Genomic DNA, 20,364 nt, shown 5'->3' with positions numbered 1-20,364 from the left:
TGTCAGGAGCTGGCTATACTTCATAATCTTCAATTACAGATGCTATTTTCAGACATTTACATGCAGATATTAGAACAAAATGAAAATGAGAAACAAAGAGCGAATGGAAATGCAGCTATTTATATGTATAAAAGAAAAACAACAGGTAAATTCTAGGCATTTAGATTGGATTTGGGCGTCCCTTCGGAAAATTGGAGAATGGCTGCGTCCGCTTATGGATTGCACCGTGGAAATGTAAAACGTAGGATGTCATTTCCCACATGCAGATAATCTGAGGACTGGGTCAAAAACAGGTCAGTTATTCTGAAGTATGAGGGTAAATGTGTTCATGGCAGGGTGCACTAGCTAATTCCCACTATCTTCAGAGGAACCTCTGGGGACGAGCGCAATCCTAATTGGATTTGGGCTAAAACGGAGCACAGCTGTTAATTTTTTAAAAACACACACATTTTTTTGTGAAAGGGAGGTTCAGAAATACTCCATTTAAACAGAGGGAAAGATGTTTTGCTGCTGAAATCAAACTTCTGTGCCCTGTGGAACAGCAAAGAGCCCAATGTTGCCGAAAACAAAGGGAAACTGGTGTTGGCCCCTGTGAGCTGTGGTAGCAGCTTTTACTCCAAAGCAGAATTGGTTTCGGTGTCGGGAAGCACGGGGGATGTGATGTAAATTATGAAGTGGAGGGGTGGCTGGCGGGCAGCGGCGGCGGGGCGGTGATATATGTGTTTTCGGATGCCTTCCCTGTCCGGATCTAAGGTGGCTGGGGAGGAGGGTGCTCGGATGGATTTTCCATTCCCATAAAATTTCAGGCAGAGCAGCACCGGTGCCCGTGCAGCTGCGAGCGGCGCTGCGTTTCTGAAAGCCTGGGGAGATTAATTAGAGCTGCTTTGGATTAAGCTCTCCGAACCATATCTAATGTTACAAATTCCTTCCCTTTGTCAGGCTGAGGCGGGGGTTTCCGTGGGCAGCCTGCCTGGCGCGAGCCAATTCTGCCTTTATTTATTAATTTTAACGTATTAACGACGCGATGGGTTGGAGGTCTTGGGTGTGAGGTCTGGCCTGCTGCTGCCCCGAGGGGCGAGCGGGGGCTTTGGCAGTTGTGACCTGGGGGACAGCGCCGAGCTTTTCGGAGGCCTGAGATGAACGCTTGGCTTAAAGGAGGAGCAGCGCGGTTTCTGTCCGCGAAGGCGCTCGGCGCACCGTGTCTGTCGGCAGGGAAGGAGGCAGGCCGAGTCCCCAGACCCCCTGGCTGCCGCGTTGCTCTGGGGGTCCAAGCCGCAGTCACGTTTCTGCTGCTGCTGCGTCCCGAGCGTGGCGGCGGGCCGGGGCGGCCGTGCCGGCAGCGGAGAACACACGAGGCGTCGCTTCACGCCTGCCTGGCGTTTTGCAGGTGTGATCTGGAAAACCGAGCAGATGCAAAAAGCAACACGTGCGAGGCCCGGCGGGTGCCAGCTGGCTCCTTCCGACGGCCGCGGGCGGACGCCCCTTCTCGGTCTTTGCTTGGTGAGGTCACTCCCGAGCGGTGGGGGTCTGTGCCCCGCGAGAAGGAGGGGGCAGGAGGGGGGTGCCTTTGTCGCAGGGACCTCCCCGAGTTTCCCATGCCGGCACCCCAGAACCAGGCTATTCCAGGGAGCGCTCTTGTTCCCGCTTTGCCTGCCGCCTTGGGATAAACCGCCAGGTAAATCTCAAAGAGAAGAGTGCTGTGGGCACAGGGTGGGTTTTCCTTTTGCTGGGTTACAGTCGGGGTGAGGCTGGCGATGGGCTGTCTCGCCGCTTCACTGTAGTGCAGCAAGAGATGGCAGAGCCTGCCGCCTGCCTCGGGGCATAAATTGTATAAAAACGGCACCGAAACACTCCTGCACCCCTTTTCCCTCCATCCACTCACCACCTCCCCTGCCCCGGGGGATAAAGCTTTTTCAGTGAAGACGGATGCGCAGCTTCTCCCCGGGCAGCATCCTTCCCCTGCGCGTCTGCAGCGAAGGCTGTCGGGGAAGGGCCGCGCAGACCCCGCTGCTGTGAGAGGGGGGTGTGCTGCTACCCCCCCTCTCCTCGCCGCCCCAGCCCCTCGCCAGGCGCCTGGGTCCCGTCCGCCTGAGCCGAGCAGGATGGGGCAGCGGGAGCACGCGAGAGCCTGTCTTGCCCCTCTTTTTTGGTTTGTCCTTCTCGGTCTCTCCTTTTATATTTTCCTCGTTTCACGTGTCTGTGTTTTCTCTCCTCCATGCTATGGCAGTGGTGCTCCATGCTGATGAGACAGTGCGTGGTACAACCGCAGGCAGTCATTTTTCAGGTAATTTCTAGGGTACTGAACACCCGACTCTTGCTTTTTCACCTACCAAGCAGCAGGTCAGGCTTCCCACTGCGCGGGGAGGGATGCCTGGCCGTGCCCGGACCCCCCAGGCTGCTCCTTGCCGGTGGCCGTGCCAGCTCGCTGGTGGAGGAGACAAATCTGAGACCCCTCCTGCTGCCCACCCTGAGCAGCTGGTGGGGCTCCTGGGGAGGGTCGGCAGGAGGGTCTCCATGGGGCCATGGGGTGAGGGGCTGCTCCACGACCGCCGCCTGCCCCCAGGGTTTCTTCTCCTCTCTGGACAGGGTGTCTGGAAGGGTGAGCTCTGCCCTGGGGGGAGCGGGTCCTGCCACCCCATGGCGTCAGCGAGGCTTGCTGCTTCTTCGAGGGGTGCTGCGGTCCCCCAGCCCCTCCACGGGGGCGAGGAGGGGTGCAGACAGCACCTGCTGGTTGGTTCGGGGGTGGAGGCTCCTCCGCTCTGCACCCCCAGCTCCTGGCTCTTTGGGGGCGAGAAGATGCCTTCTGCTGACCCTTGCCTCCCTGCACCTTGACTGCAGTGGCGGGTGGACATGGTGGGTCACTCCCTGCCAGGACAGCTTCAGGAGGTGGGGGGGTCGGTAGCCACCGGGGCTGGCCCTCAGCCCGGGCTCGCTCCTCCCGGGTGCTGGTAGCCCTGGCGGTGGTCGGGGCACGGTCAGTGCGGCCGCTGGTGGCTCCAGGAGGGATGTGAGCACAGTTTTGCCATGGGACCAGGGAAGCAGCTGGATAATCCCTGATAATCCCACTGTTCATAACTCTGAGAAAGGTTGCTGGGCTATCACAGACGAGGTGCATCTCCTGTCTACGGGGACCAAAAGCAGGGGGGGACCTCAAATCTCCATTTCTGGCGCTTCTGTCTCCTGCAGCAGAGCCGCCCGGCTGTGGACTCTCCTCCTGTAAGGCTTCCAGGTCCCCCCAGTTTGCAGAATCGGCTCCATGGTTTGTGGCCGTGCTGCTGCAGGCCGGTGAGATGGGGAAGTGCTGCCCGCGGGCTGGCCGTGCTGCGGCCCCTCACTCCATCTCCCCGCGGTGGGGTGACACCGGTGAGCACGGGGTACCGCTGTCCCGGCCCATGCCGGGGGTGCCGCACCCTGGTCGCTGCTTGATTCTGGCTCCGGAGCTGGTCAGTCCCTCCGAGCTTGAAGCGCTTCGTTGGTGAGGTGCTTCCAGAGCGTTGCGGTTAAGAGCTGGGACCTGGACCTGCTTCCTCCTGGGTCGGTCCCTCGGACCCCGACGGGAGCCAAGCTGTGGTGTTTCGACATCGGCAGCCCCACGTGTGGGGTCTGCAGGCAGGGGCTCAGACTGGTCCCAGCTGGGTTTGTGTGAGGAGCAGCGGCCCCAGAAGCCGCCTGTGGCTGTGGGTTTGGGACCTGCACCCCGTGTCCAGCCCCGCCTGTGATCCAGACTCTGGCACAGCTGGATGCTCCCGCACAAACTCCAAGTGCCCAGACCTCGCTTCGTACGTGGGCAGCCACGTTTGCACCCTGCCCGTGGGGAGCAGCGGGTCAGTGTGCCACGGGAAGACACAGAGAGATTTTCTAGTGTTGATACCTCGTGGTCACAGCTTTCTGTAGAGCAGTAGGGGTGAAATAAGGTGTCCTTCCCCGGGGGGTGGTGTGCCTGCTTCTGCAGACATCGGAAATACCGAACGGCAGCGCACAAGCACGGTTTTTCCCTCTGCTGCGCTCCGGCCCGTCCCATGCCGCTCACGCATCGCTGGCTGCCCAGGGTGTCTCCGCAGGGCTGCGGCTGTGCTGTTGTTCCTCCGGTGTCTGGTTAAATCGGGGCTTTAGGGGAGCGAGAAAGCCCAGTGGTGCCCTGCACGTGCACGTACCCAGCGCAGCGGGGAGGTGGGGTGGAGGGTGTAGGACAGCGTGGGGTGGTGCGGGAAGGCTGAAAAATGCACCTTGGTAGGATGTGGAGCGAGAAGGAGCTTTGGGTGCGTTGGTAGGAGAAAGCCTGGGAAATCCAAGGCACAGAGGGGATGGAGAAGAGGCGTGAGCCTGCGGTCTCTGAGGCAGCGGTGGTGGAAGAAAGGGGCTGGGTGCGTGATGGCAATGGAAACGCGAGGGTACGGCCGGGGTGGGAGGAGGAACAGCTGAAAGAGCTGAGGAATAGTTTAATTGTTCCTCGAGTTTAATGGAATTAAAGACAAGTTTAATGCAAGGTTGGGGAGGAGCACAGGGGATGGGTCATTGCTGAGGAGCTTTTGGCCCGAAGGACCCTGCAGGTCTGATCCGTGGGCCGGGTGAAGGGGCGGCTGGTCACTGGCAAAATGTATTTGACACACTCAGCTGAAAGAGGTTTGGATGGGAGATCCTGCAAGGTGATGGGTGTGGTTGTGCCTCAGGCAGATTGTATCCTCCGAAGAAACACGCATATGTGTACAGACCTGCTAACGGGGGGGTGTCCGTGTAAATTAACTCCTGTCTGAGTGAGAGCTGAGCGACAGAGGCACAAACAGGTGCAATCTGACCCAAAGTGCTGAGCTCGTGGCACATGCCCGACTGTGTGCTGGGTTCTTGGACGCTTCCGAGAAACTTGCAACAGGGAGAAAGATGTCTTCGCTCAGATCAGCTTTTGTTTCCTTAAGGAAAAAAAAAAAAAAAAGTTAATTCTTTGATATGGTCACTCAAAAAAAGGACAGAGTCCTGGGTTTCCCTGTTCCCCTTCGTTGCTTCAGCTCTGCACAGGTGCTGCCTTGACTTAGTTTGTAGGAACACAGCGGGGATTCGCCTCGCAGTGGATGTTCCTCCGTTTATCTGTTCCTGTTGCCATTCTTCACTTGCGTTCATCATCCTCCGGTTGTTACAGGCGTGATTGCGATGTCACAAATAAGGGATTGAAATTTAAAACGCAAATAGCAGCAGGGAAGAAAGAACTTTGAGAGGGAACGCCCCGTTTTTGTGTGAACAATCCTGACAGTAGGCAATCATGGAAAAAAGCAAATGAAGGTAAACTTTCTGTGGTGTGCACGGAAGTCCTTCTGGCTGTATGGATTGGCCTCTCCTGCTATCGATTTCCATAGCTACGTGGACTTCTACAGGGTTATAGGGCAGACACAACCTGATTTCTGAGGACCTGTGCTCGTTTACCGTGGCTTCCGCTAATGAGATTAAAATTCCCATGAGATGGGAGAACATCCTTGCAAGTCAGTTGGTTTATTTTTAAATAATTTGGGTTTAGGAACAGTTGGCTAAACATGCATCCATGAAGCAAACACTTTTATTTTCCTCGCTTTATTTCTTGTGAGATGATGAGGAAATGCAGCATTCCCAAGGAAAGGGGGGGAATGGGACACCAGTGCCTGTTTCTTCAGGTGCCACCAATGAAACAAGGGGAGTTCAGGGTAACTGGCACAGACATTTTTCTCTAACAAGCAAGAAACTTGCATTCAGCAGTTACAGCCCCCAGTTTACAAAATTTCCTCTTTAAGGAAAGCCTTGATACACGTTGGTGAGTTGGCTCTGGTTTTGTAAAGAAAGCCCATTTTGATGTTCTCCAGACCTGCTTATTGAGTGGTTTGAATGTGTAAATGGGTATTGCCTCTAAAACTGGCAGAAAAAATGATTTTTGAGTTCTGTATTGCATCTACTTTTTGTCATACCGGCAAAAGCACTAGACTAGTAAATTTACTATTGCTAAAATGCTTTTTTTTTTTTTTTTTTTTTTTTTTTTTTTTTTCCTAGGCAACTGAATACTCAGCCATGGCATCGTTAGCTGGTGGATTAGATGACATGAAGGCCAATATAACCAGCCCTACTTCTGCAGATTTGGGAGCGAGCGTTCCGGGGCCTCAGTCGTACCCTATCGTCACAGGTAAGCAGTTTTCCAGCGCTGACAAGTAGTGTGAAGGTGTGTGTGTGCACGTTGCAGGGTGATGTCCTTTATGGAGGAGCTGTGTCAGCTGAGGAGCCGTTTGCTCAGAAAGTCCCTTTTCAAGTGCGATTTCGTAGCAGCCCTGCTGGAAGTCGGTGCGCGGCTTGTGTAAATCGGTAGTGCTTGCCTGGAGCCAGCGGGTGAAGCATCCATCCTCCTGTCCAGGAAGGGATGTGCCCCTCCACCCCAAAGCTGCGCCCCGAGTACCAATGTGTGACCAAAAAGCAGAATGTTTGCCTCTGCTTTTGGGCTTTGTTGCTTTTTTTTTTTTTTTTTTTTTTTTTTTTTTTTTTAAAATGGCTGGATGGGGTTTTTATGACAGTTCAGACCAGCCTCAATTTTGGATGCTTTTGGTTCCTACAGCTGCTCGTGTTTTGTACAGCTTCTGGAACTGTAATTGTTGCACTGAGGCTGAGCATTTAAATGAAAAGCAAAGGTTGTTTGCTCAAGGAATGCGGCATCATCTGCATTTATCTAGCAGGCGTACGGTGGAAGTCGAGGAACAGCTAGACTTTGATAAATGCCTCGGTCCTCTCGTTGTTTGGGACTGACCACATTGCTTGAAAGGAGGTTGCCTAGATGGTAAGAAAATGACAAAACTCTGTGCTGAAGGAATTGTGGGAGTCAGAAAAAAGGAATTTTAAAATTTAAGGCTATGTGTTTCATCTGCATGTTACCTCTGTGTGTTACTTCTGTCCTTGTGTCTAACCTGTGCAGATTTCACCACTGGATTCTCTCCATTTTGCCAAAGATTGGATTTACTTGTCTATTTTGTTGCTAAAAGGGAAGGTGATACTGGTTTTAGGATAGTATTGCCCTATCTTGAAAGCACTGCATTCTCATCTAGAAGGAGAGCGGTTTTGAAAACAAACGTTGCTACAAAATTGTTTTAACCCAATATGTCATCAGTCTTTGGCTCTTCTTGACAAAAGTTTAGGAGTATTCAAAAGAAATTAGAGAGTTACAGGAACCGTCAGGAAATCCATGTTTACCTTGAAGTGTGGGAGGGGAGAGACTCCTTGAAACAACTGTCTGGTACTGGGCGGGTGGTTTGAGGGGTAGATTCAGAGGTAAGAAAAGTGTCTGAAGGTGGATGGAGGGACAGAAAGAGGGATTTCTGGCCATGTGTGGCTTGTAACAGGTAGGGACATAGAGCACAGAGAGATATATAATTACAGAACCATAGAAAAGGAGGAATATAAAAGAAGGAACATGACCCATCATGTCTGGGGTCGTAAGCAACACACACAGCCTGTGGAAGTTACAAAGAAATGCCTCCTAAGGCAGTTTATTCTGTAATTGTTCACTGCAGAGCTCCCTGCTTCTTTCTTCGCTGCCTGAGGAGCTGCTCCTTGCAGAAGGCCCAGGCTGCCTTGGCCCATCACGGGTGTCGCGTTGCCCTTTGGGGTTTGTCTCTTGCTCGTCCGAGTCCGTGACAAGATGTCCCACCAGCGGCATCTTGGACCGCGTCCACGGGTGTTGGGGCATCACTGTCTGGGGCTCCCCAGCTGGGAGCAGCCGCAGCCTGCGGGGTGGGAACTGATGGGAGCCGAGTCTGCAGGGGGAAGCAAAACAGCACGAAATTACTGAGCTGCGTTATCATGGTGCAGTGGGGAAGTTACGGAGGCAAGAAGACGATGGAGAAGCGGAGTGCTGGCTCGCTTCTTTCTTCTTCTAAGGAACTGACCATCCAACATCTGCACCTGGCCAAAATCACGTTCAGCCAAGAGCTGTTTGATCTGATACGTCAGCAGAGCTTGCTCTTCTAAGCTGCTTTACGCACTTCTCATGCTTCTTACGTTACCAGAGTTTGGCGAGCTGTCTGATCAGGTTTGTTAAAGCAAAACTGACTACAGGAGTGATGCTGAGGAGCTCGTTACGGATCTTGCGTGGGTTCTCTCTGTAACATTACCTACACTTGAACAGAAGTTCCAAATGTTAAATTTACTAGTTCTCATCAAAAACGTGGAACAGGCTTTATGAGTAGCAAGCCTAGAAAAAACCTGCCATTGGTCTTAAATGTGACAGGGTGAGAGCTATAACAGAACACGTTTTACAAGGCAGTAGGTATTTATATCTTTAATTTGATATTGCTGTGGAGTTTTCTAACACCTGCATTCATAAAACTTAGATTTACACGAGCATATCAAAACCCTTTTAAAACCTATGCCTTCTGATATATTTTTGGAGGAGATTGTCTGACTGTTATCCTCCCTTTTCTTTTCCTAACACCCGTAGCAACTCCTTTGTGCTGCTCGTGCCCAGAACCCCCTGGCACGATCTGGGCCCTGTAGCTCTGGGCATATATGATACGGCGGAGCCACCCTCTCTGCCCTGGGGCTCTCCTGATGAGCCGAGGGGACGCACAGACTGTCAGGGGCAGAAGGATTCAAGCAGCAAGACACGCTTTGTAATGTGCAAGGCATGCAGGTTACGGCACGCTCGGTGGTGCGTTTCTCACCGTAGCTCTGGGCAGACTTCTCCATTCTCTGCCAAGATTTAACTCCCTTTTTCAGTCACACCTCTCTTCCCACCCACTTCATTGCTGGAACAAGGGGTTTGGAAGAGGAGAGGCATTGGTTGATCCTTTTTCACTTGTGACCAGAAGCTGCATATGGCTTTGCATCTGTTGTAGGTATCACTGAATATTGTAAGGAACTGGGTAATGATGCACAGTGGTGGCTTTGAGCACAAGGTCCCGCAAAATTTTGCTGACACGTCATGTACTCGGCCTTCTGGGAACATCTTGGTCGTTTGTGGTCTGGCCCAAACTGTGATAAAATTCAGTGACTTTGTGTTCCTAAGCTGGGGCCGGGGTGGGTTGTTGGATTTAGGTGGTAGATAAGGCAGGTTACGCCTGGAAGGTTGGCTTTGTATCGGCCCTGCTTCGGTGGTCAGGTACAGGCTGACGAGAGAAGTTCTGCCAGAGCCAGGTCCTAGACCTTGGCCCCTTGTCTGTCAGGCAAGAGCCCGATCCTCGCAGATCCATGATGGTGTTTCTTCTGTGAACTGCTCCTCCTCGGAAGAGAAATGGCCGACACTTTGACTCCAGTCAAGACTCCAGTTTTTTCTTGAGATCCAGAAAGTTGGGTTGCTTTTAATTTCTTCACCCTTTTTGAGTGTTTCCACTCTTCCTCGTTCCATACAGGCTGTCCTGTGATGTGTCCAAGCAAACCGAGCGCAGGAGGCTGAAAGCCTTGGGGGACAACTTGTTTTGGCCATGCTAGGTAGTGTGTTTTCAGCTGTAAAGTTGAGGGGTGGCTGGATAAACATGTCCAAAGTCTGTGCCTGGTGGAGCTAATGGGTCGGGAGGTTGAACTCGCGTGTCAGTTGACTTTCCAGATTATGAACACTTGTGTTACAGCTTCACTATCATGAAACCCAGAACCGTGTAAAACAGCGGTAGCATCCCTGGTGGGATGGTTGTTTTGGAAATGTTGTTTGTACCCTGAGCTCTTCTGGTGTGTGTGAAGCAGAGCTGTGAATGCGTGATTGCACGACGTTTCAACAGAGAGTGGGGCTGTTGGTGGGCATGGGGCTGGAGGGCTGCGTTTGTGGGGATAAAGAACTTGAAATATGGGTTCAGGAGTTTGAGCCAAGAACACTTACCTCCCTTTGATAGCTGGTATCTGCTGTTCAAGCTTAATCAGTTTTTATGAGAAAGTCTGGAGACTTTCTGGGCTGCCGTATGTGAAGAGACCGAAGTCTAGTTCATCTTGTCAGTCTTAAGTCTGTAAAACACATTGTAAAAGAATTTAATGCAAATAAAGCTGAGAATCGAGGTCTTAAGTGAATTGTGATCACAAGCCTTTCCTTGTTCTTGTCACCAGGCTGTGGTGTGGGTGGCAGAGGAATGTTGGGGGTTGGGATGCATAAGATCCTCTGTGCAGATGTTGGTCGAAAATGTAAAATTTCTATTTCTTAGCAAGCTGGTAGACCAAAAAATTTGGGATATTTCTTGGGGATGAAACAACTGCTTAAACATTGTCATTCATGCCAGTACTTGCTGCTGGAATACCTCAGAAAAAAATTCAGTGATAGTTCTGAGTGCCGCTTCGTCCACCAGCTCTGCTGAGTTATGGACCACCAGCCAAACCTCGGTTAGAGAACCTCTCGGTTTCTCTGCATTGTTTTTATGCCACATTAAATACTCGGTTTAAAACCCCCTTCCCTCACTGTGTGCTGCCACGGTCCATAAGTGCTCTCTCCGTTCACAAGCCAATGACATGTGCCCAGCTCCTTACTGCTGTAGTCAGCAGGTTCCAAGCAGCCCGTGATTGTTACTAATTACCTGCAGATGCATTTTCCCTGCTCTGGTTTGCTGATTTCAGCGTGGTCGGTATCACTTTAGGAGGACAAAGTCGTGCTAAATTGACACTTGGCAGTGCGTGCCGTGCCGAGCCGACCGACAGACCTGCAGCTCACGTTGGCAGAGCCGGGGCGGCTGTGGGCCGACCCCGCAGCCGGGGAAGCGTGTTTGGCTGGAGGGGACCTGACCCGAGCTCTGCGTTGCTCCGTTCAGAGAAGCATTGCAGAGCAAAGCGTTGGTGCGATTGTTTCTCTGGCAGATGTTGGAGTGGGGGAACCTGCTCTTCCCCCATGGCAGGACGTCTCCATCACCCCTGACAGGACTGGTCATGCTTGAGGCTCAGCCGGCCACAAAGCCCCACACGGCCACTGGCTCACTGCTCCCCGGGGTGGGATGGGGAGGAAAATTGGGAGAAAAATAGAAGTAAAAGCTCGTGGGTTGAGATAAGGGCAGCTTCATAGAACAACACGGGAAGAGAAAGAATCACCAAGCCACCCAGGTTGGAAAAGCCACTGAAGCTTCTCCAGCCCGACCATGACCCTCCCCCTGACCATTCCCAACTCCCCCAGATCCCTCAGCGCTGGCTCAGCCCGACTCTTCAACCCCTCCAGGGATCCCGGGGACTCCCCCCTGCCCTGGGCAGCCCATTCCAACGCCCAACAGCCCCTTCTGCACAGAAATCCTTCCTCAGAGCCAGCCTGACCCTGCCCTGGGTAGCCTGAGGCCATAACAACAGTACTAGTGAAATGAATATATAAAGCGAGTGATGCACGGTGCAGTTGCCCACCACTCGGTACCGCGTGCTCAGCCCCGCTCTGAACCGTCCATCCCAGAGTGTCAGCACCTGCTCTTCCTCTGCGTGACCTTACATGCCCCTTCGTGCGGTCGGCCTTGGAGACAATGGCCCGTAGACCCACATGCTTTGGCTTTCCTGCACATTTCGGATGCACATCGTAAAGGCAAGAAGAAACAGAACAAAACCAGGAGCAGGGTTGGTTTGTCATCTGGAGGGATGGGGCAAGGGAGACATTCCCAGTGACCCAGTTATCTGCTCTGGGCTCAGCCACCAGAGAAAACTGACCCCAGACTTCAGGCTGAACGGAATGTAGCGCCAACGGGGCAATTGTGTCTGGCTGAGCAGACCCCTCCACTCCTGGAGAGATCAGCTTGAGCTTTTCCTTAGCGTGGACACACCCAGCACCTCGGGTATATCATGCCGGGTAGTTATTTCTGTGTGAGTGGCACAGGTCTGTGGCTAATGCAGGCAGCATGGAGATGTTTAACCTTCCATATTCCTGCATATTTTGTAAAATTTTTGTAGTTAGGAAATGGCAATGCTAAAATGGGGTCAATGCACGTTAGAAGATGATCCGTTCCTTGTGACTGCTCTGCTGTATCATCGTCCTTAGCAGCCTCTCAGTGTCTTTTTCCCTGGGAGTGCTCAGTCTCACAGGAGGAGTCTTTTTCCTGACTCTTCATCCTGTTTTGTTTACCCCATCGTGCCGTGGCTGTGGTTTATGAGACACTGTTTGCCAGGGTTGAACGGCAGATACTGTTGTTCACTTCTCAAGCTAGGCACGAGGTGGTGACACTGCATTTGGACTGGACGCTTTGCCAAAAATGGATCGTCCCTGAGCAGCTCGGTGTTTGCAGCCAGCATGGATACCGATGCCTTCAAGCAGGGGGAAGAGCTGCTCCTCTAAAGTCCCAGGCAGATCTCTTGCCAGGATTGAACACTGATGATATTTAGCGTTTAGCTCAATGCAATCCAAAAGGACTTCTCGTTTTTTTAACAAGAAATCAAGTGGTGTGTAGGATGCAGATCACCTTCAGAAGAACGGCAGCAGATCCTTCGCAGCCTACGGGTGGAGGATTGATCAGAACAACCCCAGACACTGGCGTCTGGGTGGAGGAGTCTGGAGCCTTCCTCTCTCCACGGGCTGCAGCCTAGGTGTTGGGTTCGGACTAGACATAACCCAAGTCAGAGGGTCTTACAACACATTTGGTCATGATATCCCTGATCAAAGGGCGCTTTGAGCTTGGGTTTCCAGCAGACTCTGCATGCTCGGCAGTGGTGGTGGTGTGCCCTGCCAGAGCTGGGACAGGGCTGGGGACAGGGCGGCTCGCGAAGGGACCCCCCTCCCCGTGCATCAGTACTTGATGGAGGGCGAGCAAAGCAGAGGGAAGCAGACTCTTCTCGGTGGTGCCCAGTGACTGGGCAGGAGCCACAGGCACAAACTGAAACATCGGAAACTCCTCTTATGCATGTTCTGCCCTGAGGAAGGTCACACGCTGGCACATCTTGCTCAGCGAGGCTCGGGAGTGTCTGTCCTTGGAGCTGTTCGTAACCCGGTTTGACATGGCTCAAGGTGACCCTGTTCTGGGCAAGAGAGTTGGACGCGATGGACTCCAGAGCTGCTTTCTAACCTCATCTGCTCCGTGTTTCTGTGGTAGGCATGGTGCTTCCAGCTTGCTGGGTAGGAGGTGGGTGTCGTCTCTTTGGTGGGATTGTGCCCAGGGTGGCTCTAGGACAGTCTGCGCTCTGTGGAGCCGCCACCACTGGTACCTCCCGAGGGCCTGCCTCTACTGCGCTGTGCCTCAACGTGGAGCAGGTGGACGAGGACGCTGCCTCATCCCTTTATTTTGCTGTGTCTGTACAGGGCTTTGGCTGGGATAGAGTTAATTTTCCTTCTTGGTAGCTGGCATAGTGCTGTGTTCATCATGGGACTTGGCAGGAGAAGGATGCTGGTATCACGCTGATGTTTATGTTGTTGCTAAGACATCAAAGACTTTCCAACTGCCCGTGTGCAGGTGCACACGAAGCTGGGGGGGGGGCCACGGCCAGAGCAGCGGGCCTGGATTGGCCGAGGGAACGTTCCATATCAGTAACGTCACCATCAGTGTGTAGAGGAGGGGTGGCTGGGAAGCGGGGGTCTTGCTCTTGCTTCTGGGATTTGGGATCTTGGCGTTTCGGGATCGCTGGCCGGAACGGGCTGGGTATCAGTCAGCTGGTGGTGAGCAATTGCACTCTGCGTTACTCGTTTGTATTTTCTATTATTGTTGTTGTTTTATTTTATTGTGGTTACTAAACTGTTTTTTTCTCAACCTGTGAGTCTCCCTTCACCCCCCAATTCTGTGCCCTGTCTCTGGGGCAAGCGAGGGTGAGCGAGCACCTGCGTGGTGTTGAGCTGCTGGCCGGGTTGAAATTATGACAAGATACCACAAAACATGACAGAAAAGATGGATGTTTTGCTTTCCCTTATTTTGTTTTGTTTCGTGGTTTGTTGTTGGTTTTGGTTTTTGGATTTTGGGTTTTTTTTCCTTTCTCCTTTTTTTTCTATTCTTCCTCATCCCTGTCTCTCTACCCACCCAGCTAAAACACCAGATCTCAAAAGCTTTCCCTGGGATTCCTGACCTGACCGAAGCTCTCCGATGAGCGCTGGGATTGTCCCTCTGGGAATGGCTGGGAGGGTGTCGGGAGAAGAGGGGACACAGGGGTTGTCTAAGCAGCTTGGAATCTGGCCCATTCTTTTTATGGCTTTGGAAAACAGGGACCTTAGGGGTACACCAGAGAAATCAAGAGTTTAGCCTGAGTCAGAAGCTGCAGGAGTGGTGTGTGGCGAAGTGGGTGTTTGATCCGTGAGGATGGGTGAGGTGGTCGCAGGCTGACCCTCCGGCGGGGTCCGGGAGGGCCCTCAAGGAAGGGCTGCCCGTCTCTGCCCATCTCTGCCCATCCCTGCCCGTCTCTGCCCATCTCTGCCTGTCTCTCCCCATCCCTGTCCGTCTCTGCCCATCCCTGCCCGTCTATGCCTGTCTCTGCCCATCTCTGCCGTGCCTCAGCTGGTTCCGGGGGCTTGTCCTGCACCAGAGCCGAGCCTCCGCCTCTTCCCAAGCTTTGCCTTCTCTCTACTGTTGCCAAGCTGGAGGTGAATTGATAAAACAGTGCTCCTGTGCTCTCTGGGACTGGTGCTGGAAGGAGCCCAGAAAGGGCTGTTCCCGCCTGGCCTAAGCCTGATCGGACCTGCCTTTAATGGACCCGTTTTGGTGACGATCCGAGACAGCCAAGTTCTTTTTGTGCCCAATAGAAATTTTTCTTATGACCAAAAATAAAGCTCCTGATACATGCCTTTGAGGAGTGTGTAGTGAGACAGGACTTTTCATTCTTCCTTGTGCACCTGGTGTTCACGGCCAAGACAACTGTTGTTTTAGAGGTGCAAAAATGGGAAGTTGGAAAGTGCCTCAATAATGCTGAGAAATGCGTTGTGAAATCTGCCGTTGTTGATCCCTGGGAGGAAAAAAGGGGATGTTTATTTTAATTTATATATTGCTATAGTAAAAAAAAAACCAAACAAACAAACAAAAAAAACAGAACCAGAACCAAAATCATCTATCTAGACAATTCTGCAGTTGTAGTTTGTTTATTGTTGTGAATTTAGGTCCAAACCCAGGTCTTGATACCTACAGTGAAAGAACCCGGTTCCACTGTTTGTCCCTTAAATGCATCTGCTACTTCACACGTTGAGTGACATGGCAGGGGCTCTCTTCACGGACTTGTCACCGTTTGGGACGTCGGTGGCCGGTCATCCCTCTAGCAAGATCTCCAGGTGGAAAGGAGAAAGCACCTGCAGAAGGTGACTCATCCCGTTATTTTTTTCACATACATTTTTGGATATAAAGTCAGGGATCCTCATCAGAGGGTGCTCCTTTCTTTCCAAGAACCGTTGAGGGTGCGAGGAGCACTCAGCTTAGGGCAGACCCGCCTGGCGGGGAGCCCCGCAGAGGCAGGAGGGTTGCATGAAAGCCCTGAAGGGAATCGTTCTCCAGCTGGTATTTGCTGAAGCATTGGTAAGCGACAGTTTTACAGCTGTGTTTTCACTAGCTGAGTGAAAGGCTTTCAATTATTTTGATTCAAAATTTAAAAATATTTGCAGGTTTTTTGTGAGAAGTAGTTTCAAAGTGAATAATTTATACTTCCCTTTCCAACGCTCTGAAATAAGCGTAATGTAACATTTTCACCATTCCTTCTTCCTTTTTTTTTTTCTTTTTTTTTTTTCCCCTGAAAATCAACATGATTTTGAAGAAAGTAAAGAGGAGCTTTGCTTTCGTTGAAATTGCTTTTTCTCCTGGAAAAATGCCTTGTTTAATTTTTTGTTGGCTGATTGTAACAGCAACAATAAAAAGTCTTCTTCTGAGGCCATTATGTTTTGGTCATATAATCCGTCCCTACGTGGAAATGTTGATCAGTGTTTAAACATCATCACCAAATTATACTTTAATTTCTGTGGGACTGTTTTGAAGTGCAAATCGTTGTTGGTGGATGGCTGGTTTCTAGTGCAGCATAATGCTAGATTTACAGCTTAGTCTCTACATTTAATAGATAAAAGTGCAGATGCATTTTCCAATAATCTATTCGTCACTCCCAATAGGGCCTGTCATGTTAAAGACTTGAAAAAAGGCCACATAAACTCCCGTGGAAAGGCAGCCAATCTGAAAAACAAAAGTGTCATTTTTAATGACAGGACAGAGTCTAACTGAAACACTGTTGAATTTTTCCATTTTTATGAATTCTTATCTTGCCATTAAAAAAGAACAAGCGCATTTCAGAAAGCAAACGAGGCCACTTGTACCCCACTAAGACCCAGGCTATTAACTGCGTCTTTTGATGATGTACAGCCTGACTCTGCTGGGAGTTTGGCTGTGGATTTAAATGTTGAATTTAACTATGGTAAACATGTTTTGGTGCAAAGCATGTATAATAACAATTTGCATTTACATAGCATCTTTTACTTAAGGATTTTGCAATCTCTAATTAATTAAATCTGTTTCCCCCTGCCCCCAATACCGCTGTGGTATGGATAATAAATACAATTTTAAATCGAGCAGCCATGGTGGGAGGATTAAGACAAGAGGGTTCTGGTGCCCCCGCACTGGTCCTGATTGCGGCGGGGCTGGGGTTTGTTCTGCAAACACGCTGAGCAGCCCCAGCTCGTTCTCACCCTGATCCGAAACACCCTGGAAAAAACAGGGCAGCAAACCAGCTCTGCACAGGATGGTGGGAAATGCTCCCCCAGCTCCACCCGCAACATCTCCCACTGGTGTCTGCGTCCTGGGGTGCACGAAAAGGGGGATTTTAGCCCTAGAGTCAAGACTTTGGACCCTAGAAACGAAGCTGTGAGACCTCAAATGAGGGTTTGGACCCTACAGGTGAGGATTTGTACGCTATAAATGAGGGCTTAGAGCTTAAAAATGAGAGTTTGGACCCTAAAAATGAGGGCTTGGAGCATAAAAACAGGGGTTTGTGCTCTAAAAATGAGGGGTTGGAGCATGAAAATGAGGGTCTGTACCCTAAAAATGGGGGCTTGGAACACAAAAATGAGGTCTTGTAACATGAAAAGGGGGATTTCAACCCTAGAATCAAAACTTCGGACCCTAAAATTAAATCTTTGAGACCTCAGATGAGGGTTTGGACCCTACAAGTGAGGGTTTGCACATTAAAAATGAGGGCTTGAGGCATAAAAATGAGGGTGCTCAGAGCTTGGCCACCTCGCTGTGTGAGGGATCAGCGACCAATTCAGTCCACAGACGGTATTTTTTTGTTGCCAGAGAAATGCTGTAAATCTGTTGTAAATCTCCAAATTGGAAATAAATTTAAAAAATTAAAAAAAAAAAAAAAAAAAGGGAAACACTCCAGTTAGCATAAATGCTTCCTAAATTGATTTTTTTGGCCTGTGACAGCAGCAGAACATCTGAGAGTGCCTGTGCAAGCCACCAGAATGATATTTCCAGGTGGGTAGAGGCACATGTTGTCATCTGTGTATGCGTACGGCACAAAAATAAAGTCTGGGGTCAGTCTGGGCCAGGCTACAGATCCCAGCTCTAGGACGAGGTAGTTGCTTTGGTGGCAGCGGTTGAAGACGCCTCCGAACTTGTGATGCCACCGATGACAGGCGGCCTTAGTTGGCCAAATACGAGTTATTTCTCACCCGATACCTGACCAGTTGGGAGATTCTGTGTATTTACACAGGGGGCAGGGGGCTGTCAGGCCGGCGGTTTGGGGAGTGAGGGGAGGGATGGTAAAACAGACAGTTTGAGGGTTTTGTGCACCGCTGGGCGGTGGAGAGCATGCCACGGGTACGTATAGCTGTGTACCTATAGTACGCGATTGCCATTAACGTTCTGTCATGCACGTGGCCGTTTTCCGAGTCTGAATGGGTCTGATCTGATTTGGCAGCTTTGATATTCTTATGCCCCCAAATGCTTATTTTTAGTCATTAATCACCCACCGCAATCTGGAAGTGACACATTATTACTTAAAAGTCCTTTTGCACCCTGGAAACATCTTGAAAGAAGTTTATGTCACTTGTGAATCCGGGTTGCAAACCCAAGCATGAGCACAAGGACCTGACTAAAAAATTCCATTTCAGTGAATATTGAACCAAGTTCCCAAAGAAACCAGCACATCTCATTTCATTCCTTGAATTCCTTCCTGCTTGCTGCCTGCCATCAGCTCTCACTGCCGTATTTTTTTTTTTTTTTTTTTTTTTTTTTTTTTTTATCTGGGAGAAACTCAGGGGGACTGGGACAGGAAAAGCTGTGGAGTGTCGGGAGGGCTGGCTGGGCTCCGGGAGGCCTCGGTGAGGAGCCAGGACCAGCTCTGGGCTGGGGTGAGCTCTGGCTGCTCCATGACCAATGGCTCCTCACCGCTCCCAGTCCGACAGAAGTGCCCATGGCCGAGCCAGGGGAGAGAAGGACAAAGGATCCAGATGCTTTAATGATGTTACAGCATATTTTAGAAGAGGGAACATCTGTAACAGAATAGGAAGGCTACTGCTTATTTTCCGTATTATTTTCTCTGAAAGAGCTTTTCCTGTAGTTCTGGCCCTGGAAAAAAACTGTGTTATCAATTAATAGAGATTTTATAAACCCATTTGGGGATTTTTTTGTAATGGACCATTGTTTCTTTATGACTTCATATTACATCAGGCAAAAAATAGGTGAATTTCCGGGTTTTGATGTCATTTATCATAAAAATGTTGAACTGTAATGAAAAAACTTAAAAAAAAGAAGTAAATGCAAAAACCAAAATGCAGTGGAAAAAATAAAATGTCAGTGGCATTTCCTCAAAATACGAATTGCCTGGTTTTTAGTGGCTTGATGAAACTGGCACATCCACCAGCAGTGAGGAGCATCGCTTGTGGAAATCCCGGGAGAACCAGCAGGGACAAGGACTGCCTGTGCTGCCACGGACTTGACACCTGACTTGGGATTTTCACAGTTGTGGCTGAAAAGTGAATTCTGTGAGGGCATAAAAGGAGTATCAGGGTCCCACTGGAGTTTTCCTTCTTTTCATCGTACATCCTTTGTGACCATCTAAATTCTTTGAGCCCAGCCCTGTGAGGACACTGTAAATTTTTTTGAGTGCTCACTCCTAAAAAATTGGGCTTGTGCCTCAGCAGTATCGCTCTAAAGAGGGGATGTGTGTGGGTCATCCCCTCCCCAGCAGGTTTTGTTTCTGGCAGCCGTGTGTCCAGACCTGGTGCCCTCCCCAGAGACGAGCATCCTCTGGTCCTGGACCGCCGGGGCTTGAGGACCAGCAGGAGGGTGGAGGGTTTGGGAGAGCACGGTCGAAGCCAGAAGATGCTGCTGCAGCTGCAATAACTGAACATTCCGTAAGAGGAGTGGGATATTGGGGAATGCGGATAAGACTCCCTTTGTCAGCAAATCTGGGTTTTGGTGCTAAACAGACGGCATGCCTTTGCTCCTTCTGTCCGTTAATATTGTAATACAGATGGAATATGGATGCAAATGGTTCCCAGGCACTGATGTGGTCTTGAATATGTCTGGGAGCTGCTCACTGCTGAGCAGAACCGTGTCCTGTGCTGCCGGACCTGCCTGCACAGGCAGAGCCAAACGTGTCCCGGTTCAGCCCGGTCCCGTGCTGGCACAGAGACAGCTGAGCGGGCGGGGTAGGCACTGGGTCAGAAATAAACGTGGCCTGGTCTTGCCAAGCCAGGGCTTCCCCTAGCCTAGCTGGGTGGCAGAACCGTGTCTGGACCCGGCAACCGAGGGGCAGCTGTTGTAAAAACCAGGGAGCACTGGCAGTCATCTGTGCGATGGGGACATGCGGGATGCGTACCCCGTGGTGCAGAGCGGTGAGGATGCGCCAGGCTGCGGGGTCACGGCAGGTCTCGTGAAGGGGTGAGGGGGTGTGATCAGCACCTCCGGGCCAGGCGCACCCTTGCCCATTGTGTGAGGGTTTGTTGCTGCTTAATGGGCTCGGGGACGTTCTGCCACAGGCTGCTCTGTGCAGCTCAGTGCTCGGGAGATGAGTTTTGTCCGTGCTCTGTCCAGGGTGTTCACCAGCTGCAAATCTCATCAGCCCAGGTGCTAATGGGAGAAGCTTTAAAGTTCTTAAGGCATTGGTGGGCCTTTCTGTGGGTGAAGTAGCTCTGTGATGCTCCTTGGGTGTGTTATGGACAGTGGCTTATAGAATCGCCAAATCACCCAGGTTGGCAAATCCCCTGCAGCTCCTCCAGCCCGACCATGACCCTCCCCCTGACCCTTCCCAGCTCCCCCAGACCCCTCAGCGCTGGCTCAGCCCGACTCTTCAACCCCTCCAGGGATCCCGGGGACTCCCCCCTGCCCTGGGCAGCCCATTCCAACGCCCAACAGCCCCTTCTGCACAGAAATCCTTCCTCAGAGCCAGCCTGACCCTGCCCTGGGCAGCTTGAGGCCATTCCCTCGGGGCCTGGCGCTGGGGCCTTGGCTCCAGAGACTCATCCCCCCTCTCTTCCCCCTCCTGGCAGGGAGTTGCCGAGGGCCAGGAGGTCTCCCCTCAGCCTCCTCTTCTCCAGAC

At 51.3% G+C, this 20,364-nt stretch overlaps 1 protein-coding gene across 1 annotated transcript in view; it reads left to right on the top strand.

The window, feature by feature from the left end:
* PAX5 (paired box 5) overlaps nt 1-20,364 on the top strand; it is a 116,763-nt gene that overhangs the window by 51,233 nt on the left and 45,166 nt on the right. The window contains exon 7 of the mRNA XM_026866886.1: nt 6,010-6,139. Coding sequence (XP_026722687.1) covers nt 6,010-6,139 — 130 coding nt within the window. The remainder of the gene's footprint in view (nt 1-6,009; nt 6,140-20,364) is intronic.

The sequence above is a fragment of the Athene cunicularia genome, assembly GCF_003259725.1.
Source record: "Athene cunicularia isolate RWA chromosome Z unlocalized genomic scaffold, athCun1 chrZ_part5, whole genome shotgun sequence".
Taxonomy (NCBI): domain Eukaryota; kingdom Metazoa; phylum Chordata; class Aves; order Strigiformes; family Strigidae; genus Athene; species Athene cunicularia.
The sequence above is the reverse complement of the archived record's forward strand: the minus strand, read 5'-3'. Positions and strand labels throughout refer to the sequence as shown.